This window comes from Natator depressus, chromosome 1 (assembly GCF_965152275.1).
Source record: "Natator depressus isolate rNatDep1 chromosome 1, rNatDep2.hap1, whole genome shotgun sequence".
Classification (NCBI taxonomy): domain Eukaryota; kingdom Metazoa; phylum Chordata; order Testudines; family Cheloniidae; genus Natator; species Natator depressus.
In genome coordinates this window covers 220,033,000-220,059,092 of record NC_134234.1, presented here as the reverse complement: position 1 = coordinate 220,059,092, position 26,093 = coordinate 220,033,000, and the positions used below count along the sequence as shown (strand labels likewise).

At 45.0% G+C, this 26,093-nt stretch overlaps 1 protein-coding gene across 9 annotated transcripts in view; it reads left to right on the top strand.

Annotated features, from left to right (window-relative positions):
- Nucleotides 1-26,093, top strand: part of CCDC91 (coiled-coil domain containing 91) — a 319,501-nt gene that overhangs the window by 217,231 nt on the left and 76,177 nt on the right. For all 9 annotated transcript variants that reach the window (XM_074936086.1, XM_074936059.1, XM_074936124.1 and 6 more), the window contains 3 exons: nt 2,484-2,576; nt 2,747-2,815; nt 10,341-10,517. In XM_074936086.1, the coding sequence (XP_074792187.1) occupies nt 2,484-2,576; nt 2,747-2,815; nt 10,341-10,517 (339 nt within the window). The remainder of the gene's footprint in view (nt 1-2,483; nt 2,577-2,746; nt 2,816-10,340; nt 10,518-26,093) is intronic.

Genomic DNA, 26,093 nt, shown 5'->3' with positions numbered 1-26,093 from the left:
TTAGACAAACTCATAAATAAAACATTAGTAGATTTCATGCTGTAGATCAAAGGTGGGCAAACTACAGCCTGCAGGCCACATCCGGCCCGTGGGAACGTCCTGCTCGCCCCCTGGGGGAGGGTAGCCCCCGGCCCCTTCCCCGCAGCCACACCAGCAGCACAGCTTGCGCCCACCCACCTTCCATAAGTCTGTCCTGCCGCTCTGAGGGGGGAGAGAGGGTTGGATAAAGGGCAGGAGGTCCCGGGGGGGGCAGATGGGGTGGTTGGATGGGGCGGAAGTTGGGGGGGAGGGCTGTCAGGAGACAGGGAGCGGGGGGGTTAGATAAGGGGTGGGGTCCTGGAGAGGCAGTTAGGGATGGGGGTCCCGGTAGGGGGCGGTCAGGGGATGTCATAAATATAAAGGGAAGGGTAATCACCTTTCTGTATACAGTGCTGTAAAATCCCTCCTGGCCAGAGGCAACATCCTGTTTCCTGTAAAGGGTTAAGAAGCTCAGCTAACCTGGCTGGCACCTGACCCAAAGGACCAATAGGGGACAAGATACTTTCAAATCTTGGGGAGGGGAAGGCTTTTGTTTGTGCTCTTCGTTTACGTGGTAGTTCTCTCTTGGGACTGAGAGAGGCCAGACAGAAATCCATCTTCTCTAACCCATCCTAATCCAAGTCTCCAATATTGCAACCAGTATAGGTAAGACAGGCAAGGCGGATTAGTTTCTTTTGTTTTATGTGAATTTTTCCTGTGATAAGAGGGAGGTTTATTCATGATTTCTGTAACTTTAAGGTTTTGCCCAGAGGGGAATCCTTTGTGTTTTGAATCTGAATACCCTGTAACGTATTTTCAATCCTGATTTTACAGAAATGATTTGTACCTTTCTTTTTTAATAAAATCCTTCTTTTAAGAACCTGACTGATTTTTTCCATTGTTCCAAGATCCAGGGGTTTGGGTCTTTGATGATTTTGTAACCAATTGGTTAGGATATTATTCTCAAGCCTCCCCAGGAAAGGGGGTGTGTAGGGCTTGGGGGGATATTTTGGGGGAAGACGTCTCCAAGTGGTCTCTTTCCCTGTTCTTTGTTTAAAACGCTTGGTGGTGGCAGCATACTGTTCAAGGACAACGCAAAGTTTGTACTTTAGGGAAGTTTTTAACCTAAACTGGTAAGAATAAGCTTAGGGGGTCTTTCATGTGGGTCCCCACATCTGTACCCTAGAGTTCAGAGTGGGGAAGGAACCCTGACAGGGGACAAGGAGTGGAGGGGGTTGGATGGGTCGGGCGGACCTGTCAGGGAGCAGGGGGGTGGATAGGGGGCGGGGCAGTCAGGGAACAGGGAGATGGGGGGGTTGGATGGGGGGCGCTCCCGGGAAGGGGCGGTCAGGTGTTCTGAGGGGAGCAGACAGGGGGTGGGAAGTGGGATAGGCCCTCCATACTGTTTCACAACCCCAATGTGGCCTTCAGGCCGAAAAGTTTGCCCACCCCTGCTGTAGAGTTATATATTTAGGACTATCCATGCTTAAAGGTAAGCTTGTGCTTATGTGTTTGCAAGGTGAGGGCTTTATAGTCAATATATTTTTAACTAGTATATTGTTATAAATTTATTTCATGTATTTGTTTTGGTCTTATGAAATGTTATTTTTTACTGATACTGTACATGTGATTTCAAGTTACTATAATCGTCATTTAAACAGCATGTGCTTAGGTTTACTGATTTGCTAGCCAGTTGTCTTGACAAATACACGTGGCATCAATACTTTCCATTAATAACTTTTAGATTTTCATCACAGCTCAGACTTTTTAAAAGGCAAACCACATCTTGTGCATGCTTTACTTGGTTTCTTGAAAAACATAGATGAAAGGATTATAATAAGAAACAGTGATGACAGATTATATAAGCAGACATAAAGTACTTGGTCACTTATTGTCAGCATTCACTGTCTCCTTGAAAAATGTTTTAAATTACAAGAAAATTGGAATAAAGCAGCAATTTTTGCTCTCATCTTCTGACCTTAAAACTGTATGGGGTCTAAATTGGTTGTATAGATATGAGCATTTATAGTTGCTCTCTTTCACATAGATTTATATTCAGATTAAAGTTAGCATATCCACACTTTTTGTTAAATTCCACATATGTATTTAAATAAATACGCATTAAGTAATTTTGCCATGGCTATGTTCATAGGTTTTGTAAGAATAATTATTATCTGGGTGGCATAACCAACTTATTGATATAATTTTTGTTTTATTTTGTGTACATAAGTTTGAGGAAAAATAATAGAAAATTATTAATTTATCAGATATATTTCATGTTACTTGTAGTGCCCTTCATTGCTGCTGGTATTAAGGAACTTATCTGTATGTAGTTTAACCAATTCTAGTTTTTCCACTGGTCATATATGCAAAATTCATGTCTAGTTAACCGTGTTTCACCAACTCCTTTTTCTTGTGGTACTACGAGGCTAAGATTGCAATAATACGATTATTTTCTCTTATAGCATCAGAGACTTCTTGATATGCTGGATACAGAGAAAGAAGTGTTAGCACAAAAAGTAGAAGAAGCTTTGATGCAACAATCGCAGAAACATAAGGTGATGCTTTGAGTACATCAAGTGCTTGATCCTATACTACAGAAGTCAATAGGAGCTTTGCCATTTACTTTAATGGGAGTGGGATCAGGTTCTAAATATTTTGAGTGTTTGAACCAATTTCTACCCACTCCTCATATGCGGTGTTACAACTTTATTTTACATATTGGCAGGAAGCACTGGAAAAATGTTTGGAGGAACAACAGAATAGAAGTAAAGAGGCTTTGGCAGCTGCTGCTAAGGTAATTCTAATTAAATAGTAGATATACAACATAAATACCAGATGTTTCATTTCAGGAGTGTCATGTTCAGGAATTGGGCTCTGATTCTAAGACTAGATCCATGAAAGTCCAGGTCCACTAAATATGTATGATTTCAACTACTTTTACAAAGGGTCATAATTATACAAATCATCAGGACTCCTACGAGATTAAGAGGCTATCATGGAAATCTGCTAACCACTGATGCAAAATATTATTTCTTATATTCTACTAATGAAAATAGCACCAGTATTCATTTGCCTTTTTCATGATGTTGAGTCATTGGGTTATTACAGTATAGTTATTTGTGGTATCTAAACAAAACAATCTGTTTTCATAATGTCCAGCTGGCTGCACTGGTGTTTTGTTTTTTATTTCAAGAACAGATACCGGAGTCGTCATTGCATTTGTCAAGAACTTAACATTGTGTTTTATTTAATATTTTACAACAGAGATATCATTTCCAGAAGAAAAACCTAAGTATGTGTGAGTTAGTAGTCTAATACGTATTCTATATCCTTAGTAGAAAATTTTAGAAGTACTGACAAAATATTTCATTCAATTAAATTTAATCTATTTAAACTGTCCAATGTGATTCAATGTATATTGTTTTTAATAAAAAGTTTACATTTCACCTTTTCTGTCTGATTTGTTTAGTGCTTTTCATTCATGAATGCCTTGGACACAGTAAAATTATCAGATAAGGGAATTAGGTGATAATTTCTAGGCTATATTTGCATATCAAATCTTGGTATATAATCCAGCACAAAAGTCAGGTATCTTTATGGACAAAATAATTGCCTATCTTTTAAGACTCTGGGAAAATCTGTAACACCATATGTCAAGAAACAGACACAATTGATTTGGCCCCAGTCTATTACAGGATCAAAAACATCTGGTTTTCTCTGGTGATCCACATATGTAATTTGCCTGCTGATTGATAGTGGTTACCTGTGGCTAGTTGTCAACTCTCTTGAATCTCAAGGCTGTGGAACTTAATATTTGGGTCTGGAAGGTTAATAAGACTCTCTGGAACACCTGTGCCTTTATTCCACTCTTAGGCCACTTCTTTTTCTTCATACTTATAGGGAAAGATATATTCATTTTATCTTTAAATTATTTTAAAATTAATAATTGGAAAAGACTGAAGTGCTATATTTAACCACAGAACAAAAGTGCATATGCAAGTTTTTTCCACATTGCCCTACTCATATGCCTCAACCCTGGCCTGGAGACACCGCGTCTGGGGTTGAGAGGCTCGTTTAGTCCCCATTCTTCTTCGAGTAGTATCCCTATGGGTGCTCCACTGTAAGTGTCTCTATCCTTGCTCCACTGTAGGTGTGTGTCCATCCCTCTGCTGCTGATTGGAGAAGTTTGGTAGCAGAGTCCGTCCAGCCTGTGCATGCACTGTTCCCCGGGCTCTGCCATGAGATTAGCCAGGGTTCATTGGCAAACCCTCCTCAGTCTCCATCGCTCCTGGCTAGAGACAATGCTTTAGCTGTTCGTTAGCAGATTGATAACCTCTTTAGAATTGTTAACTGTTAGCTACATTTGAAGCTTCTTTTTCTTTTCTTCATCTATCTTTTATTTGGCTGCTGCCTTAAAAAAAAAGGGGGGGGGGCGGGGAGGGCGGAAGAACTTGGTTCTTTCTTCAACCCCCTGTCAGGGGACCCCCCTGGACAGAGCCTGGCTCTCTGGGCTTCAAGAAGTGTCTCAGTTGCAAGGAATCTATCCCAGTGGCTGATGGACACTCAGTGTTACTGCTGCCTGGGAGAGAAACACATCCAACAGAAATGTGGTTTGGTCCAGCAGCTGAAGCCCAGATCCAGAAAAGAAAGAGAACTGAGGCTCAAAGTCGTACTCAGGGAGGCAGCCCTTCAGTGGTCCCCCAGTCAGTGAGAAATCTCATTACAACCTTCTACTTCAAAGGGAGGTGAGCCCAAGTAGATGTCCATGAGCCACTAATGTAAGGCCTCTAAGAAAAGGGCCATCGGTTCCCACAGTGAGCCCTGATTGAGCTGAAAATGATCTCTGAGTCACACCAGAAGCTAGTGGACATTTTACATTCTTCTGCCTCCTCCAGAGTAGGGTTTCCCTAGGGGTGCCCCTGGAACTGGGGTACCACAGAGCCCCCTCTTGACCCACCAGACTGGGCTCCCTTTACACTGTACTGCTTTGGCCAGCCTGCCATGCCCTCTCCCAGATTCCAGCATACGTACAGGTAGGGACACACCCAGTTGCAGTACATACAGACCGCTGTGATCAGCTCTGCACGAGGCGGCTACAGCTAAGGAACTGCCCAGCTGCTCAAGTGCACCCCCACTCTGGAGTGTAAACCCAAAATTATACTGTCTTATGCTGCACAGAGATCTGTACATCGTAAGCTCATGAAATTTGCCCCCTCCCTCAATGTGGAGAGAAAATATACAACAGCTTTTTGCTTCGTTATGACTCCCACACAGTGGTTTGTGATAAAGCAAAACCAAATATATTAATTACAAAAGATAGGCTTTTAAGTGAATTATAAGGGATACAAACAGATCAAAGCAGATTACCTAGCAAACAGAAACACAATCTATGCTTAATATACTAAAGAGATTGGTTATGAGTAGCATATTCTCACCCTAAATGATGATTCAAGCACGCCTCAGAGATTCTTAAGGGGCCAGCTGCGCTTGCTTACAACTTAAAAACCCCAAGTGTTCCTTTCACAGACTAAAAATCCTGTTTAGCCTGGGTCCAACAGTTCCACCCGCAGTTCAGTCTTTGTTCCTCAGATGTTTCCCAGAGTCTCTTTGGGTGGTGAGTTAGTGAAGAACCACAATGATGTCACTCTCCTGTCTTAAATAGCTTTTGCATATGGCAGGAGCCCTTTGTCTCCAAACTTCGTTCTCACTCCAGTCAGTGGAAAAACTTTGGTATTCCAAGATGGAGTCCAGTACCAGGTGACTTGGTCACATGACCCCATAGTGTCATGGCAGCCCTGAGTCAGAGGCTGTTTACTGTGTCCTCAGGAAGACCCTCAGGTGGGAGATAAGATCCTTCTCAGGCCTATTGTTCTCCCTAATGGTTCATTGGCTTGAATGGGCCCTTCCCAGCCAGCCATCTAGACTGACAGTCTTTTGCCTAGTGGGCGTTCCCCAGGTGTAAACACAATTGTAATACAGATACATTGTCAATATTCTTAACTTCAGATACAAAAAGTATACATGCATACAAATAGGATAATCATATTCACTAAATCATAACCCTTCCAATGATATCTCACATGACCTATCTTGCATAAAATACATCAGAATTATGCCATAATCATATCTCATATATATATATAATATCACTGTTAAGACTATGGGGTGCAGTGTCACACTCCCTATTAGCAAGGCACTCTTGAACCCAGCCAAAATCATATGACAGATCCCCATGTCGGTCCCACCAACATGTAAGCAGGCTGAGAAAAAGTATTGCATGCTGGTGAAAGACATGGAGTTTCTCTTCTCCCACTCGCCTCCCACTTGATCATAGTGGATGTAGTCAACTCAAAGGGCCGGCAACACCAATTTAAATCCACCCCCTATGACTGAAACTGGAAGTGACGGGATCTTTTTGGCAGAAAAACATACTCCTTAGCTGCTCTCCAGTTCTGCATTGCAAACTGTCAAGCCTTACTGGCGAAATATGATATCAGAATTACTTAAAACTGAACTCCTTTATTGAGCAACTCCCAGATTCTCGTAAGGAACAATTGAAGGCCAATGTCCATGAAATCCAACTGGTGGCTAAAACATCTCTCCAGTCTGCACTTGATGCAGCTGATACAGCGGCATGTTTCATCTTGACTGCCATCATGATGAAACGAGATTCTTGGTTTCACCTATCCAGCTTCTCAAATGAGGCTCAAAGAACTGTAGAGGCCCTTCCTTTTGAAGGGACAAAGCTGTTTGTGGAAAAGACTGACACCTCTCTCCACACCTTAAAAGACTCCAGGGCTACTCTTCAATCCTTCAGGATCTTCACATTGGATATAAGAGAAAGTATAGCCTTCAGCCATCATTTAAACCCCACTCATCACAATATCTATCTCAGAGGTCATATGAACCTCCGAGGAAGAAGTCCAGGTTCCCTAGGTGGAAATCATTGTGTTTGCAGCCCACTTCCTATTAACCTTCCACCTCAAAGCAACAGTTTTGATGGATTGGTCAAAGTGCCCATAGAACATTCTCCTCAACATCACCTGATCCTGGAAAACCTCACCCCTCCCTTTGGATGCTGTCTCACCCCATTTCGCAGCACCTGAGAGTAGATAAGCTTCGGCAAATGGTAGTTGTTGGAGATCATTCGAGATGGGTACTCCATCCATTTCACCCTCCCCAAACACCTTTCCCCGTCCTCCTTCAGAGACTCTTCTCACAAGAGCCTATTACGAGAGGAGCTGTAGAGCCAGTGCCCACACACCAAAGAGGCACATTTACTTCTGCTACTTCCTGATTCCTAAGAAAAAAGGAGGTTGGAGACCCATACTAGATCTCAGAGTACTCAACAAATTTGTCAAGGCTCAGAAGTTCAAGATGGTCACATTAGCAATAATTATTCCAGCATTAGAAAAAGGAGACTGGTTCTCAGTCCTCGACCTTCAAGATGCATATTTCCACATCTCAATCATACCGAGTCACAGATGGTACCTCAGGTTTATGCTAGACCGAGGCCACTACTGGCACTGCCTTTTGGCCTCTCATTGGTCCCCAGAATATTCTCCATGGTTCTTTCAATAGTGGTGGCCCATTTACGCTCACAGGGCATCGTAATTTTTCCTGACCTAACTGATTGTCTTCTCAAAGTACGTTCCTTTGCCAACACCCATACCACACCGGATCTATTCCGGAATCTGGGCCTTCAAATCAATGCACAAAAATCAACATTAACTTTTGTACAGAGGCTAGAATTCATAGGAGCCTACCTTGACTCTTTCATGCGAGGCGCTCCTCCCACATCACAGATTCCTCAGCCTCTCCATGCTTCTAGAGACAGTGCAATCCAGACCACAGATTTCAACCAGACACTGCCTCCAACTTTTGGGGCATATGGCCGTGGGCACATTGGTTATCGTTCATGCCAGACTGCACATGAGATACCTTCAAGCATGGTTCGGTTCCGTTTACAGACCAGACAGAGACAACATAAACAAACTACTATTGATGCCCACCAAGGTCAAACAATCCTTGGATTGGTGGAAAGACCCAATAAACAACTGCATGGGAATCATCTTTGTTGGGCTTTCCCCATCGTTGCTCCTGACCATCAGTGCATCCGTTATAGGATGGGGCATACATCTCAACGATCTCACACTGCAGGAAAAATGGTCTCCATCAGAGACGTGCCTTCACATCAATCTACTCGAACTCTGAGTGGTCAGAAATGTGTGCTCACTTCCTCCTGCTGATCAAAGGCTCACACACAAGTCATGATGGACAATATGGTCTGTATATATTACATAACCCGACAAGGAGGCAACTGATCACCCTTTCTGTGCTTGGAAGCACTAAAGCTATGGAACTGGTGCAGTTCCCATAATGTCACAATATCAGCAGCCTACTTATCGGGAGCGCCCAACACGACAGTGGATAGTCTTAGCCACAAATTGCCACATGACCATCGATGGGAGATTTGATGATACTCCATGATATATTCTGACAATGGGGGCCACCAACAATAAACTTGTTAGCCAATTACCAGAACAAAAAATGTCTACAGTACTGCTCCAGAGCAGAGATCGGATGCACATCATGGAAGACACTCTCTTCCTCTCGTGGGACACGGGCTTTCTTTACACCTTTCCCCCATTCCCTCTATTACTGAAAGTTCTCTTGAAAATAGAGAAAAAGCAAACATCATATTGATCGCTCTCTCCTGTCCCAGACAGACATGGTATCCTTACCTGTCACAACTGGCACTATGTCCGCCAATGACTCTTCCAATCACTCCTTATCTTCTATCACAGCACGAGAGGTGCATTCTCCATCCCAACCTGAGAATACTGAAGATCTGAGGACATTCAGAAAGTGTTACTACATAGTAGAAAAGTAGCTACCTGTTGTACCCACCTACAGACGGGGACTAGATTTTGAATCCGGTGCCAGCCCTAAGGTGTCACGCTAGATATAGCCCCTCTACCTATAATCCTAGATTATCTGTTGACTCTCAAGAAATCAGGACACTCTATTTATTTACTTGCTAAAAGTAGACTGAGCAGCAGTTGCAACCTTCTACCAGCAGATAGAAGGGTACTCAGTTTTTCCCACCTGACTACAAAGAGGTTTCTCAAAGGCATAGTGAATGTGTTTCCTCAATCCAGACATCCTACCCCCACAATGGGATCTCAACCTAGTGTTAAAAGGACTGACCAGACTTCCATTTGAACCCATGGCCTCTTGTTCTTTAACTCACCTTTCCATGAAGACAGCATTCCTAATCGCCATCACCTCTGCAAGAACGAAAGAGGAGATAGCGGCTCTGACAGAGCATTGCCCCTTCACAGTGTTCTTCCCTGACAAAGTCACACTTAGACTACATCCAAAGTTCACTCCCAAGGTGACTTCCATATTTCACATGAATCAACTCATTTACCTTCTGACCATTTATCCCAAACTTCATCAGGATAATAGGGAAGCCATCCTCCATACACTGGACATGAGGACAGGACAAGAATTTTTAGAAAATCTCTGAGACTCTTCCTCTTCCTCTCCATTGCAGATAGGTTAAAAGGCACATTGATTTCAGCTTAAAGACTCTCCAAATGGGTATCTAACTGTATCAAACTCCATTATCCAATTCACAGCACAACACTCCCATCTCCAATATGCACACATTCTATGAGATTGGTCTCCTCAGCAGTCACCTTCTCCAAGGGTATCCCTATATCAGAAATCTACAGAGCAGCTACCTAGGCATCTGCGCATACCTTCACAGAACACTGTGCCATCCTGGGGGACTCTACCATAGATGACAGTTTCAGTACTATCATCTATCACAGACTCAACTTCGAAGCCCCAACCTCCAGAAGTCACCTACAGCGGAACACCTATAGGGACACAACTCAAAGACGAGGAAGTTACTCACCTTGTGCAGTAATGATGGTTCTTCAAGATGTGTTTCACTATGGGTGCTCCTCCACTCCTCTGTTTCAGAGTTTCTTGTCATTGACTCTGCAGTAGAGAAGGAACTGAGGACGTTGGCCAGCCTCATGGCCGAGCACAGGGAGCAGCACATGTGCAGGCTGAACTGACACTGCTACCAAAGTTCTCCAATCAGCAATTCATTTTTTATTAACTAACAAATAGCCATGGTAATATTTTTGGGGGCATTACCATCCTAGGCCCAGATATGCACTAGTGATATAGAAGTGAAAATATCTGCTGTTCTTATATCGCATAAGCCTGCCAATCCTTCTAAATGAAGTGATTCAGGCATTCAGTATTTTTTGTCATTCACTTTTGCTTTATTTGTTTCAAAGATTGAAAAAGAAGTAATGCAAGAGGCCATTTTAAAAGCAGTTGAAGAGGAAAGGAGAAACATGGAGAAAATTCATGCAGTAGAAAGAGAAATATGGCAGGCCGAATGTGCCAAAGACAAAGAAAAGATTGCTCAAGCTGTTCAGGAGGCTGTGCAAGAGCAAAGAAAAACCAGTCAAGTGAGTACATTTTACCTTTGCATAGAGCTGTTTGTGTTTTTTATTGTTTCAAAAGCCTGGTTTAAACTCCTCTGAATGACTACATAATGTTTAGTTAGAGCCTTTAAAAATGTAAACATTCAGTTTTGATCAAAACATGTATACGGTTCTAGGCACTTTAAGAGCATATTAATTACCATAAATATGTCTGTCTTTTGTATTCTCAGGACATGAAGTATCTTGTATTTATACTTAGAATTCAACATCAGATTTGTCTTTCTTTTACATTTGGTTAGAATTCCAGTGTCTCATTATTTATACACTAATTATTCTAGGATACTATATAGAATGAAGACAGAGAAAGCAATGGAGATTGGATGAAAAAACCAGTGACTAGTGAGACTTTTCTAGAGAAATTCTTAAGCGATATTAATGCTCCAATGAGGGTTGAGTATGTGTTACTTATACAAGCTGAAACAGAGTCTTTCCCAACCATGCTTTAAAGGAGATAATAGCAACTACAAATTAAATATGTTGCAATAATGGTTATACATTCTTCTGAAAACCATGTTGTCTCGTCCATTATAACATCCTCTTTTTTTCAGTAAGCAGCCAAGAAATCCACTGGATTGTTGGCATCCTATTTTGATATTGGTCCAAAATGTCCAAAGAATGGCTTTGAGCAAAATGAATTTAATTCAGATGTTGAATTTCTAACTTTTTACCATGATTTTGTAAACCCTACATAAGAAAAAACAAAAACATTATCATTTAAAGTGTAATAGACTTTAGCAAGTCACAGCAAGTCTACAGAACATCTGTTAAGAAACAGGATGCATTTTCCCTACATACATTCTCCTCTTTCAGTTTAACTGGATACCGTATTCTTCTTCATTTCCTGCCCTAAAGGAGTGCAAAATTATGCATTATGCTATTAAATAAACTGGTAACTAAAGTGATTCCTGTATTATGTGTCCATAATTTGTATATGTTTGGATAAACGACACTAGTAAATAAGATATCACTATAATAAAATTCTGGAAGTCAAACAAAAATGTTTTTCCTGCTGAACTAATCTGGGCGTGTCACATAGAAATTAACAGTTTATAACCTTATAACTTTATATTATAAAGTTATAAGATATATTATAAGTTATATTATAACTATAATATAAAGTTAGATGAAGCTTTAGTTTATCATATTGGTCAACTGAAAGTCAGGTGGTACATCTGGCACATCTTGCAGATTACCTATTAGGACAGGCAATTAGTTTGCTAACATTGTGTGTCTGACCATAAGCTTACGAAGCAGAATCATATTTGACATTCAAGTTGTTCTATCATTATGCTTTATTCTTTTGGCAGACACAAGCAAAATTTTATTTTCTTGCAGTTGCTGTTTACAAAGGATAACCCACTTAAGTATTTATTTCCAAGATGGTAAAAAGTAAAACGTATAAACAATCTGTAAGCACCTAGATCAGAGGTGGGCAAACTATGGCCCGCGGGACCGTCCTGCCCAGCTCCTGAGCTCCTGGCCGGAGAGGCTAGCCCCTGACCCCTCCCCCGCAGCTATGCTGCCGTGCAGGCAGCGCGGCTTGGGCCCGCCCATCTCCCAGGCTCTCCAATAAGCCTGTCCTGCCACTCTGAGCGGCATGGTGAGGGGGGAAAAGGAGGTCCCGGGGGGCAGTTGGGGGACAGGGGGCGGTCGGATGGGGCAGAGTTTCAGGGAGGAGGGAGGTCAAGAGACAGGAAGCAGAGGGGGTTGGATGGGGGTGGGGTGTCGGGGGGTCCCAGGAGGTGGGGACAGGGAGCAGGAGGGGGTTGTGTCCTGGGGGCACAGTTAGGGATGGGGGTCCTGGGAGGGGGCAGTCAGGGGATGGTGGATGGGTCGGGGGTCCCGGGGGCCCTGTCAGGGGGCAGAGGTGTGGATAGGTGTCGGGGCAGTCAGGGGACGGAGCGGGGGGGTTGGATAGGGGATGGGGTCCCGGGGGGCGGTCAGGGCAGGGGTCCCCGGAGCGGGCGGTCAGGAGACAAGGAGCGGGGGGGTGTTGGATGGGTCAGGGGTTCTGAGGGGGGCAGTTAGGGTGTGAGAAGTGGGAGGGGGTGGGGGCCAGGCTGTTTGCAGAGGCACAGCCTTCCCTACCCGGCACTCCATACCATTTCTCAACCGCGATGTGGCCCTCGGGCCACAAAGTTTGCCCACAAAGTTTGTAAGTGCAGGAGACAGAAATTTCTCTGTGACTGGCAAATATATCTAGAACCCAGTACTAGGAAAGATCAGCATGAATATCACTGACAAACCTACTTCTTTTGCTTAGCTTTCTGAAATTAACAGCAAGGGAAAGAAATAACATAACCTATATGCTGAGAAATACAAATATATTTGAGTACACTTTTTCATAAATTTGGAAGGTGTTCAAATATCATGGTGGTGAATGTAATATGAAAAACGTAGATACATATAACCATAGAGATTTTTAACGTGTTTTAATTTAATATGAAGAAATAGTCCAAACTGCAAACTACAAGAAGGAAGAGAAATGAAGCATGTCAGTGTTAAGGACGTGGAGCGTTTCTGCCCTAGCACAATAGTCTGCAAAAACAGAAGAAAAAGAGCCAATATAGACATCTCCTGTATTTAAGGTGAATAGCAATGAGACTCTATGGCATGGAATCATGACCCTAGCAGTGATGATTGAAAACAATGCGAGAAGCTGAAGACATTTGTAAAACTCTGAAACTTCCCGTGGGATAAAAATCCACCTAGAAGTAGAGGACAGCTGAAACAAATTTTGATGTCAGAAAGTCAACCCAGAGCAAGACAATAGAATCAAAAACCCAGAAAAATCCACAACTAGCCATGAAGATCAAGGAGATTGTGCAGTTGGGCGTAGACACAGGATTAACAATGGAAAAACAGAAATTCAGTTTATCTTAAAACTGCCCAGGACCAAGAAAAAGAACTTCAGTCAGTGCCATGCAAGTTAAAAGCTGAGAAGATATATACAAATGTGAAATGCTTAGAAGCAAATATGGATTGACTAGAATGTCTGGCAAAGGAAAAGAGCCTTGTCATAAAACATTTCTGAAACATGTTTGAATGCTCCAAAAATCAATGGGGTATTGTAGTACTGGAGTAGAAACTATATGTAAGAAAGATGTATTAGATTTGCATATGAGGGGGAGTAGCTCTACGCAGTATCTGTAAAATTCCAGAAAATCTAATGAGATAAAATTTGAGTGGTGAGGATCATACAGTAGAGGTATAAACCCCAAGTCTTAAGAGTACAACTATGTTGATAAGGTTGTACTACTGGCTTCAGGAAAAAAACATACCAGGGCCCTGGATCTTTGTTTTGAATGGGGAACTGAAGATTAAATGGTTTATTGCATAGGAAATCAAAAAGTTGTTATTATGGAGTATTGTATTCAGAGAATTCGGAGGAAGTTGCAAAAGTTCAAGGAATTCATAGAAAACCTAAAATAAAGTCAGTCAGTTACAATATTTATTCAAACTGCCAATTTTCAGTTAAAGAAGAGCTCTGTCTAGCTCGAAAGCTTGTCCCTTCCACCAACAGGAGTAGGTTCAATCAAAGATATTACCTCACCCCCTATCTTGTCTCTCTCATATCCTAAAACCAAACTCTGCTACAACATCACTGCAGTTTTCACATAGAGATAATAAACACTTAGGATTCCAGATCTGTTGGACTCAAGATAGTTATGTCCAAAGCTGACTGTGAAGAGTTACAAAGGGATCTCACAAAATGGGGTAAATTGTCAACAGAATGGCAGATGAAATTCAATGCTGATAAGTGCAAAGTAATGCACATTGGAAAACATAATCCCAAGTATAGATACAAAATGTTGGGGTCTAAATTAGCTGTTACCAGTCAAGAAAGAGATCTTGGAGTCATTGTGGATAGTTCTCTGAAAGAAATCTACTCAATATACATTGGCAGTCAAAAACTCTATCAATGTTAGAAACCATTAGAAAGGGGATAGATAATATCACAGAAAATATCATAATGCCATTATATAAATCCATGGTATGTCCACACCTTGAATACTGCATGCTGTTCTGGTGGCCCCATTTTTAAAAAGTTACATTAGAATTGGGAATAAAAAGTACAGAAAAAGGCAACAAAAATATTAGGTGTATGGAACAGCTTCCATATTAGGACTGATTTAAAAAACTGGGTGTGACGGGTTGGATCACAGAAACCCCTTGGGAGCTGCCACCTGATGTGCGAAGACTACTTCTGCCCCTGGTTTCCTGCCCTGGCAGCTTAGGACTTCAGTGCCCTGCCTGGTTTGAGCCAGACCCGCTAGCCTGCTGAAAACCCAGACCCAGGTCTGAACCACGTCCCCTAACAGCTGTAGGTTTAACTGAAAGCAGCTTACAGAAGTGTTCCTGTCCTTGACACTCAGATGCCCAACTCCCAATGGGTTCCAAACCCTGAATAAATCTGTTTTACCCTGTATAAAGCTTTTACACGGTAAAGTCATAAATTGTTCGCCGTCTATAACACGGATAGAGAGAGAGATGAACAGCTGTTTGTCTCCCCCCCCAATTATTAATACATACTCTGGGTTAATTAGTAAGTAAAAAGTGATTTTATTAAATACAGAAAGTAGGATTTAAGTGGTTCCAAGTAGTAACGGACAGAACAAAGTGAATTACCAAGCAAAATAAAATAAAACATGCAAGTCTATGTCTAATCAAACTGAATACACAGATAATCCTCACCAGTTCCAGTAAGCTGTCTTTTTACAGACTAGTCTCTTTCTAGTCTGGGTCCAGCAATCACTCACACCCCTTGTAGTTACTGTCCTTTGTTCCAGTTTCTTTCAGGTATCCTTGGGGGTGGAGAGGCCAGCTGGAGACAAAATGGAGACATCTCCCACGGGCTTAAATAGACTTTTTCTTGTGGGTGGAGACCCCCTCATCTCTCCTATGCAAAGTGCAGCTCCAAGATGGAGTTCTGGAGTCACCTGGGCAAGTCACTTGTCCATGCATGACTCACAGTTTTTACAGGCAGAAGCCATTGCCCACATGATATCTTGAATGTCTCCAGGAAGACTTCTTATGTGGATTGGAGCGTTCCAAGATGCATTGTTCCTTAAGTGCTTCTTGGTTGGGCACTTAACTTTGCAAATTCCTTTCTCCAGGAACTGACCAAATGCTCTACTAAGGTTTCAGAGTAACAGCCGTGTTAGTCTGTATTCGCAAAAAGAAAAGGAGTACTTGTGGCACCTTAGAGACTAACCAATTTATTTGAGCATGAGCTTTCGTGAGCTACAGCTCATGCATCCGATGAAGTGAGCTGTAGCTCACGAAAGCTCATGCTCAAATAAATTGGTTAGTCTCTAAGGTGCCACAAGTACTCCTTTTCTTTTTGCTCTACTAAGGTTATTCAGAAATCAAGCCAGTACACGGCCCATATTCATAACTTTGAATACAAAAATGATACATGCATACAAATAGGATTAATAGATTCAGTAGATCATAACCTTTACATAGATATGTTACATGGCATATGTACTATAGAACATATTCCAGTTATATATATTCATAAGGCATATTTCCATAAAGCCTTATGGGGAGCACCGTCACACTGGGATTGTTCAGTTTAGAAAAGAGATGCTGAAGTGGGGATTATAAAGAGGTCTGTAAAACCGTGAATGGTGTGGGGAAAGTGAATAGTGAAGTGTTGTTTACCCTTTCACGTAACACATGAATGAGGGTTCACCCAATGAAATTAACAGGCAGCAAGTTTAAAACAAACATAAAGAAGTACTTCTTCCCACAAGCACAGGCAACCTGTGGAACTTATTGCCATGGTATGTTGTGGAGGCCAAAAGTATAACTGGGTTCAAAAAAGAATTAGGTAAATTTGTGGAGGATGGGTCCATCAGTGGCTATTAGCCAGGATGGTCAGGTAGGTGACCCCGTGCACGGGGTGTCTGTAACTTCAGACTTCCAGAAGGTGGGCCTGAACAACGGGATAGATCATTCAATAGTTGCTCTGTTCTGTTTATTCCCTCTGAAGCATCTGGAAACCAGTCCCTGTCAGAAGACAGGGTGGTGGTCTAAAAGGACCATTGATCTAACCCAGTATGATCATTCTTATGTTCTTATGCTGAATCATATAATATGAATTCTTTCTTTAGTTTCTAAGCAGGTTACCTAAAAGAAAACAAAAGTGTACATTTATTGAATGGTAATGACAGAAAGGAATGTAGGACTGGCAGGGACCTCATCAAGCCTAGTCCCCTGCTATCACAGGCAACGCCATCAAATGATCCGTTAATAAAGTAATCTTTTTGTAGATTCATAAAATAAGTTTTGTGTGGGTTTTTAAATAATTTTATGCAAATTAAACACCCATTGAATAAAAGCAATTTTTATTTAACACAACTCACTCATATTAAATAGTTACTCTCCATGTTTCAGACCTCAAGTCAACTATTAAAATTTAACCTGGTTTCAGCATGATAAAGGACCTTTTTGGGGAGAGTGTGTACCATTAAAACATCATCAGCACTCCATTTGTTTTCATGAACATATTGACTCGGGCAACTGAGATTTTTATATTAAACTAGAGATACTGTACCTTGAGGCCTCATAAGTCTGACAGGGATAAATGAGATATATTACATCACCAAGGGAATGTCAGGCTTTTGCTATAGCAGTATCTCAAGAGGATGTGAGGTATTAGTAAGTCCAAGAGACTGTTTGTTTCCTTTTAGTAAAGTATCCTGAGATTTTCAGTTTTCAAACATGTGTTATCCAGGTGGATAGTCAGATTTATAAAAGAGACCTGTTTTATTCAGGAGAGGGTTTCTCTGTATCCTTTTTATTTTTGAAATGCAATATGGGGAGAAGACGCTCTACTTCCTAAAATAAGTAGAGTCTTGATTACAGAGATACTGTAGTGTTTGCACAGTGGCCTCATGGTCTTTGTACCACACATTTAAAAGTCATTATGGGTAAGGAAGTCATATGCTCAGTAGGTTAGATGTATGCTGGCATAACTACAGTATTTTTCTTCTATTTTAGGTACACTATATGCATCTTACAGTGGCAACTTCCATGCAAAGAGGGTTTACTATATTTCTAGTAGATGTCAATACAGAAAAGAATGCCTAAAGGAACAGGAAAACTATCCCACTGCATTTTTTTTTTCAAAATTACATTTTTGAATTCAAAAGGAATGGGGATGTTATGGAGCCTGTGGTAGTTAAAATGGATTGAAACTGGAGGGGGAGCTCTCACCACGCTATTCAATGGTGTAATGAAGCTGTAGAGAGTGTGTTTCTCCCCCAAGCCAAGAAAAAGATGGGGAGTGTCCCTGTGCGTCTATCGGAGGTCTACCTGCTCCCCTATCCTTGAACCTTTGGAAGGCCAGAAAAAACAATGGGGACATAGGATGATGCTATCCAAAATATTTTGGATAAAGTACAGAGTGTGTGACAGTCTTTTAGCAGCGTAGTTGGTAATATAAGCAGAGTAGTGCCATGAATTTACAAATTTGCAAATCTAATTACAAGCAAGGTGGACATAGAAACTTCAGATATTCAGACTTGAAAAATACAAGAGAAATAGTTGAAACAATTGAGCAAAACTTTTCTTACACCAATAAAAGACAGTAGTGGAGAAATTAATAGAAATAAAATTGAAGTTGAAGCCCTGGAAAATCAGGTCTACGTTATAGGTTGAGTTTAGTAGCCCTCCCAGAGAGCTGAAGGCTAAGTATCTCCTCCTATCATTTTCTAAAATTTTAAAGTCGAATTTGCAGTACTGCATTGTGGATAATTCACAGTAGTTTACCCTGAATATTAAGGGAAAGAACCTAAATCTGCCACAATCATATTCCTCACAGCAGGTAATTTAGGGACGAGAAGAGAGTTTTGATGTCTGCAAATAACTAAAAAAAACCTCCCATTTATTAAAAGAACCAACATAAAATCTACTTCCTTTTGGACATGAGCAAAAGGACCAAAACGTAAAGACCATTGTACTGGGAAAGTATTTCAGGAAAATTGAGGCTGCAGTACTTCACTCAGCCAAGCCACAAGTGAGAGATACTGAGATATACGAAGAAAATGTATTTTGGAACACATGTTTAGCCAAGTAACTTATGGAAAAAATGTGAGCTTCTCTGTAGTCTCTCCCCAGTAAGCCTCTGAGCAATCAAGACAACTGAATATGTTCAGATTACTGAGTGTTCATGTAGTGTAGCTCCTTGCAGAAATATGACTTATAATTTATTATTTTGGAAAGTCCTATGTAATTTTATTGGCAAACCAGTAAATGTCTTAATGGTTGAAACAACTTGATTAATTAGAAATTCTTAAGATGGTACTCCCTGTGCTTGAAGGTATTTCATCAGTTTATGAATACCAGTGTGTTACTGTTGCTCAGAAAGTAAAACTAAATGGCTGGGACATACAGCACTTAGTCCTGAAAAGTGAGTGGCTACCTCCCTGCTGCTAAATGGATTTTTTTTATTGTTGTTGTTTGTTTTAAATTCGTATTTATACTTGTGCTTGAGGGAGTGCTTCTTTCAATGGACTTGGCAAGCCTGAATCAATTTTGGACTGAATCTCTGGAAGGACCTTTACTCCCCTTCTCCCCTCCCCCTCCCCAACTCTCCATCCATATAAATGAATGAAGGCTATGTAGTGAAATGCATAAGGAACTGAACATGGACTAAAAGAGCACTTCCCCCCCACCCCTTTTTGTTTGTCTGCTGTAAATGTCTTGACTGAATGGTAATATTAGTCTTGGCATATTTTTCCTCATTGTGGATAAGGTTGAAAACACAATAAATTAAAAGTTTGTCCAAAAATTATCATGGATTTATTAATCCAATTTCCAGTCTTGTTTATTACAGACACAATGGCCCTTTCTGATCCCTAGATTTAAAATAGCTCAATTTCACCCATCTCTTCCCATTTTCTTTATTGCTCAGGATCCGTAGTCTCTATAGGCGATTAAGGAAGGTAATATGAGGGAGAGGAAAATGTGTGGGTGTCACTTTTTTCTTTTTTCTTTTTTCTTGCCAAATATAACTGCTCTAGTGGATAGTTCCCCACTGAGAATTGCTTCTGCACACCCCCCGCTCTTGGGAGTTCATTCATTGGCACCACAGTTCCCAAAATCATTGAGAAATCCGCAACTATTGGGTCCAAGTGCACTCCCTCTCTCAGATCTTGACATCTGGTGTGAATTTCACACTGTGAAACCATGGAAGTCTGCTCTCGCTTCCTTTTGTTTTGGTGCAGGCAGCAGTTTTTTGAGCCATCCTTACATCTTTTGATATCCCTCTCCACAGTATTTATTAGATGCAGTAGGTTTTGTTAGTTTTAAGCTTTTTTTGAAAAAAAATAGTCCAGTATATAGCATTGTTTTATAATAGGCTTGCATCATTGTGGAGTCTTGTTGTTCAAGTCCACAATCATATGGATCCAGACAAGTAGTTCTGTTTTTTGGCAGCATTTCCTAGCAAAATGGGATGTCAGTGATAGACCACTACTCATTTCATAAAGTGCTTGAGAAGAACTCACTCCTCAAGGGACATCTCCACTTTCTACTGGCTTTAAACTTTAGCCCACTTTGACTGGGAGAGTTCACTGAAACGTTGACTAATAGAGGATGTCTTACAAATTCATCCAACTTCTATTACACTGGAGTCTTTGGTTCCATCCTGTCTGGACCTGAAGTACTCCAAACTGGTTCCCACACTGTATTTTTAATCTTTAACTATTCCCGAGTCCTCATCTAAGGTTTGTTACTGCCATTCTGCTTCCCAGGATTGGGCCGCTGCAGAGATGATTCCCAATGGAGAAGGAAAAATTACTCAGTTGTAATGGAAGTTGTCAAAGTACACTGCCTCTACAGATCCACACTCACTGCCTTCCTCCATTGTTTGTTTTGTTTTGTTCATGATTCGTGGATTGTATTTTTTAAAAACCATAAAAATTAACTGAGGGCTTTGACCTAAATATAGTTTTACAACAAATGTTCAGAGCCAGGAGGAAATTTGGACATGGCTGCAATCGATACTGCCTTCTAGATAGATCTAGAGCTTACCACACCAGTGTGTGTGCAAAGGCAACATGCTATTTTCCGGTGAATAAGCTTCCCAGCCCAGCCTTCTTTCTTATTTCTTATTATCTTTTTGCAATCCATTGGTTCTTGCTGCTGAAAACAGGAAGAAGAATAAAGAGAGGAAAAGCAGATTAAATGGCATAGGCTTTTGAACCGTATCCCAGACGAGGGGACAAATATGCTCTCCATCATATCAGTTGGACTTTTACTATAGGTTTCTAAGGACACAGAATTGAGCCCTTCATATGGTGTTCTTGGCAGACTTTTTGTGAACTTTTTGATCTTTATCTGTCAGGATAAAGACAGATTTGTACTGGATGGAAACAAAACTCCACTATTACAATGCTTTTCTTATTCTAATTTTAGGCCAAATCCTGAGGTGGTTACACTTTTTATTTTCTACTCCTTCCTCTAGTTAAATTCTCATGGAGGTCAATGGGAGTTTGATGCGAGAAATAACTAAGTATAAGTTGACCTACAACTTCAGAATAGCTGCATGCAGAGATCGCTAATAGGAGAGTTTGGGAGATCATAACTGCTGCGACAAAGTTCCTGCTCTACCTTGGTGGGTCTTGCGCTTATTGGCGGATTTGCTCACCTTGGAGCTTCACGGCAGCCTTCAGCTTGGCCGTTTTTCTGAACCCACAGTCCAGGTCGACTCCTCCTATGTCTGACCAGGAGTTGAGAGATTTGGGGGGAACCCGGGCCCGCCCTCTACTCCGGGTTCCAGCCCAGGACCCTGTGGAATGTAGCTGTCTAGAGTGCCTCCTGGAACAGCTGTGTGACAGCTATAACTCCCTGGGTTACTTCCCCATGGCCTCCTCCCAACATTATCTTTATCCTCACCATAGGACCTTCCTCCTGGTGTCTGATCATGCTTGTACACCTCAGTCCTCCAACAGTCCGTGTTCTCACTCTCAGCTCCTAGTGCCTCTTGCTCCCAGCTCCTCACACGCACACCACAAACTGAAGTGAGCTCCTTTTAAAAACCCAGATGCCCTGATTAGCCTGCCTTAATTGATTCTAGCAGCTTCTTGATTGGCTGCAGGTGTTCTAATCAGCCTGTCTTAGTCTCCAGAAGGTTCCTGATTGTTCTGGAACCTTCCCTGTTAGGAGACGGAATCGTTTCTTCGCTCGCTCCTGAGCTATCTGCTTTCCTTTCTTTCCTGAAGCCCCCTGGCCCAGATTTTTCACACTTTTCCTTTCGCTTAGTTTCCCCCCCCCGCGTTTGGGCCGGACGCTTTGTTTTTTTGGTTTCGTTTTTTCCCGTTTTTCTGAGCTGCGTCAGTGTGCTGGCCGGTCGCCAGCACCCCCCCCAGACGCCTGCTTTTGGACTTTGCTCTTTGCTTAATTGAAACCCCCGGAGGAGGGGGGGAGGACTGCCGACCCGCTGTCCAGAGAGGGGAGTGGACGCCCCCAGACCCAGCCGTTTTGTTTTTTGCCTGGACTTTTTTCTTATCATTACAACATTCCTAGCTGCCGAGAGCCTTGGGACAGAGCCAACAGCTGCAACAGATGCCAGAGGCCGGAGAACTCGCCCGGGCAGCTATGAATCATCGTGGAGAGAGGCCGTAAGACTGAGGGATTTCTTTTGAATTATACTCTCGGGGGGGGGGGAGTTGACTGCGTTCCAGCTGCGTCTGTGGTGGCACAGGGGTGTAGCAGGGAGCTACCCCCAGATCCACCGGTGCCCCCAACCCCCCCACCACTACTACGACTATCACGGCCCCCGCTGCTCCGTCCCTGCTGGCAATCTGCCATCTGCCTTCGGATCCAGCTGTTTGCTTTGGACTTTGCCTTTCGGACCGGGCATAACAACCAACCAAACGAGACTCTTTGGACAATTGTGGTGGGTCGTCCTCCCTCCACCTCCCCCCCCCCCCCCGGATTGTTTATCCCATAGCTTACCCCTACTACCGGACCCCGATTTTTGCCCCCCCCCCCTCCTTCCGGTGTCTCCCTGTCTCTCCCTGCTTACAATGGCAGAGAAGGAGAGACGCAAGGCCCCTCCAACGAAATTGGTTGTCCCTTCCCCATCTACCCCCCTGCCCACCCCTCAAGATCTTCCCACCGCCTCCATTGTTAGAACCCCTGCCCCCGCCCCCGCTGGGGCCTCGGCAGTGGGAGGCACCGGGGCAATTACTACTGCTGCTTTGGTTCTTGCCCCATTAGATTCTAGGAACCCCCCCCCCAGTTAGACGGAAAGGTCGGGGCGGGCCGAAAGGAAAGGGCCCCGCTAATGCCGCTGGGCCCTCCATGGCAGAGGCCGCCCCCACCACTGTGGCCTCATCATCGATCGTGGCACCCCTCCCAGCTGTTCCCTCCACCAGCTCTGCGATTGTCCCTCCCCCGGCCCCCAGGACGTATGCCCGGGCGGCGGCAGGCTCCCCCTCACCTGCCGCCTCCTCATCTCGCCCACCCACTACCTCCGCTACCATCACTAGCGCCCGGGGCCCTCTTCCCGCCCTGACCAGGAAGCACGGTGTCCGTTGCCTCCTGGTGCCCGCCTCGCCCCACGTGGAGGCATACGTGCAGGCGTTGGCGAAGGTGGTAGGACCCATGGCCATTGTGGCGGCCTCCAAGATGTATGGGAAGGTCGTTTTCTTTCTGGCTTCGGAGACTGCCGCCCAGGAGGCGGTGGAGAAGGGCCTAGTGGTAGGAGGGGTGTTTATCCCCCTAGAACCGCTAGAAGATCTGGGCGTTCGCCTCGTCCTCACCTCCGTTCCTCCTTTTTTACCTAACGTTGCCCTGTTACCCGCTCTTTCTGCCCTGGGAAAACTCGTCTCTGCTATCAGCCCTCTCCCGTTAGGCTGCAAGGACCCCGCCCTCCGTCACGTCCTTTCGTTCCGCCGGCAAGTGCAGATTTCACTGCCGGCGGGGGTGCGTGACGGAGAGGCGCTCGAGGGGTCCTTCCTAGTCCCCTACCAGGGAGCCCGCTATAGGGTCTTTTATTCCACCGGAGAGGCCCGGTGCTACCTCTGCCGCTCGGCGGGGCATGTCCGCAGGGACTGCCCTTTGGCCCGGGGGAGAGGGGCACCTGAGACCCCCGAGACCCGGCAGGATATCGGCCCTGTCGTTGCCGACACCCCTGGCCACCCGGCACCTGAAACCACCCCTCCTCCCACCCGATCCAACGCTGCCCCCATCCGGGCCCAAGAGGTACCTTTCCAACAACGCCCGGGCGACCACGGGAGTCCCGCTCTTGCTGTAACCACCTCGGCAGAGCCTCTGGAGGAGAGTGAGGCACAGCTACTACCAGGTGCAGGAGGGGGCTCGCCCCAAGGAGAACCCCCCGCCCCTCCTGCTGCCTCACCGCTATCCCCCCGAACCCCTGAACCTTTGCCTCCGCGCCCCGCTCCGCCCCCTGCTACTCAACCCCCAGATGACGCTATGGAGGGCTGGACTGTAGTCCAGGGGAAGCGAGGCAAGCGGAGGGCTCGAGCCCCGCTGCATCCATCTGACGCGGAAGCCCCCCGGAAGACCAGGAAGGGAGGTACTGACCTTGAGCCTCCCGCTTCGGCCACGAGTGAGATCCATTCGCTGGTGTCGGGAGGTGAAGATAGACTGGCATTGGAGGGAGGAATCCCCCCTCCGCGGGGGACCCTCCCCTCCGAAGCCCCGGAGGAAGCCCCTTCTAACCGGACACCACCTGAACTCCCTACGAACCCCGACGTGACCGTTGAGGCGGGCCCTAGCGGAGAGGCCCCCAGGGTAGTAGGAGTCGGCCTCTCCTCTGTGTATGCAGAGATTGAGGCCCTAGATTTGACCCCGGTCACCCAGGGAGGGGATGATTTACTGCCGGCCGGCCTCGATTTAGGCAATCTCACCCCAGGCCCCCTTTCCCCATGTTCTCTCCCCCTGACTGCCTTTCCGGGTGAGCACCCCACGGAAAGTGGTTTACCACCTGATGCCATGGCTGCCACGACCACCCCGGAGCCAGCATCTAGCATTGCTCGGAGCCCCCTCCCTTGCCCCTTAACCCCCGACCCTGCTCAGGAGGCACCTTTTTTTTGCTGCTCGCCTCCTGAAGCCCAGGGCCTTACCTCTGCCCCTGCCCCCACCCCTGTCCCGGTTCAATTTCCCTCCTCCTGCAAGGCTACTGCCGCCCCTGGGGTTATTTCTTTTCCGCCTTTTGCAGATTCCCCCCAGGGAGCAGTCTTTACGTTTTCTAGTTGCGACTCATCAGGAGTTGTGCTTTTCCCCCTGCCATCCCCGTCCACCCCAAGGCACGAGATGGATTTACTAACCCCAGCCTGTCAGACGCCCCGTCGGCGGTCCGCACCCTGCCTACCCGCCTTAGCGGACCTCGAGGCTGTATTAAGAACCCCATCGGGGAGTACCCCGGAAACCGTAACCCCATCCCCCCATGAGCTGCGGCATGCACTACGGCAGTTCTTAGAGCACACCCGTGGTGCCCGCAATCGGGCACAGCTGGCTCTCCAGCGATGGGGGGACTTCGATCAACTTGTTCAGGCCGCAAGGGCCCTTATGAAGGAGGGCAGAGGGCAAGGGAGGCGCGGTGCTGCGGCCTACGAGCGGGCCCGCGGCTTCCGGAAAGAGCTACTTACTTATGGGATGGGACACGGGTTGCTAGGCGACCCGCCGGGGGCCATGAGCACCCCCACCAATGAGAACTCCCCACCCCCCCGGCCCTCCGCATGACACCTCTCATTATTGTAACCCTGAATACCAGGGGCTGTAGGATGGCTCTCCGCAGGTCCCAGGTGCTCTCCTACCTTCGGGAGGGGGGGTACTCTGTGGTTTTCCTGCAGGAGACCCACACGGACCCAACCGCCGAGGATAGGTGGCGGCTGGAGTGGGGGGACGGGGTATACTTCAGCCATTGCACGACTTGGCAAGCTGGAGTGGCGACCCTGTTCTCCCCCGCCCTGCGGCCCGAGGTGCTAGGGGTCACTGAGGTCGTACCGGGCCACTTGTTGCACCTCCGAGTTCGTCTGGAGGGGCTCGTGGTCAATCTTGTTAATATCTATGCCCCGCAAGTGAGTTCACAGCGGCCACAATTCTACCAGCAGGTGTCCGATTTTCTCGGCACCCTAGACTCGCACGAGTGCCTGATCCTGGGAGGGGACTTTAACACTACCCTCGAGGAGCGGGACCGCTCGGGGGCCGAGCCGAGCCCGGCCGCCGCGACCATTCTCCGAGACATAGTCGATTATCACTCCCTAGTGGACGTCTGGCGTGACCATCACCCAGATGACACTTCCACGTTTACCTTTGTCCGGGTGGAGGCCCATCGGTCACACCGCTCTCGGTTAGACCGTATTTACCTATCCCGTTTCCATCTTTCACAGGCCCACTCCTCCACCGTGCGGCCGGCCCCTTTTTCCGACCATCATTTAGTTACCGTCACGGTCTCCCTCCGTGCAGAGGGACCGGGGCCGGCTTACTGGCACTTTAATAACAGCCTGCTGGAGGACGAGAGCTTTGTGATGTCCTTCCGGGAGTTTTGGCTGGCCT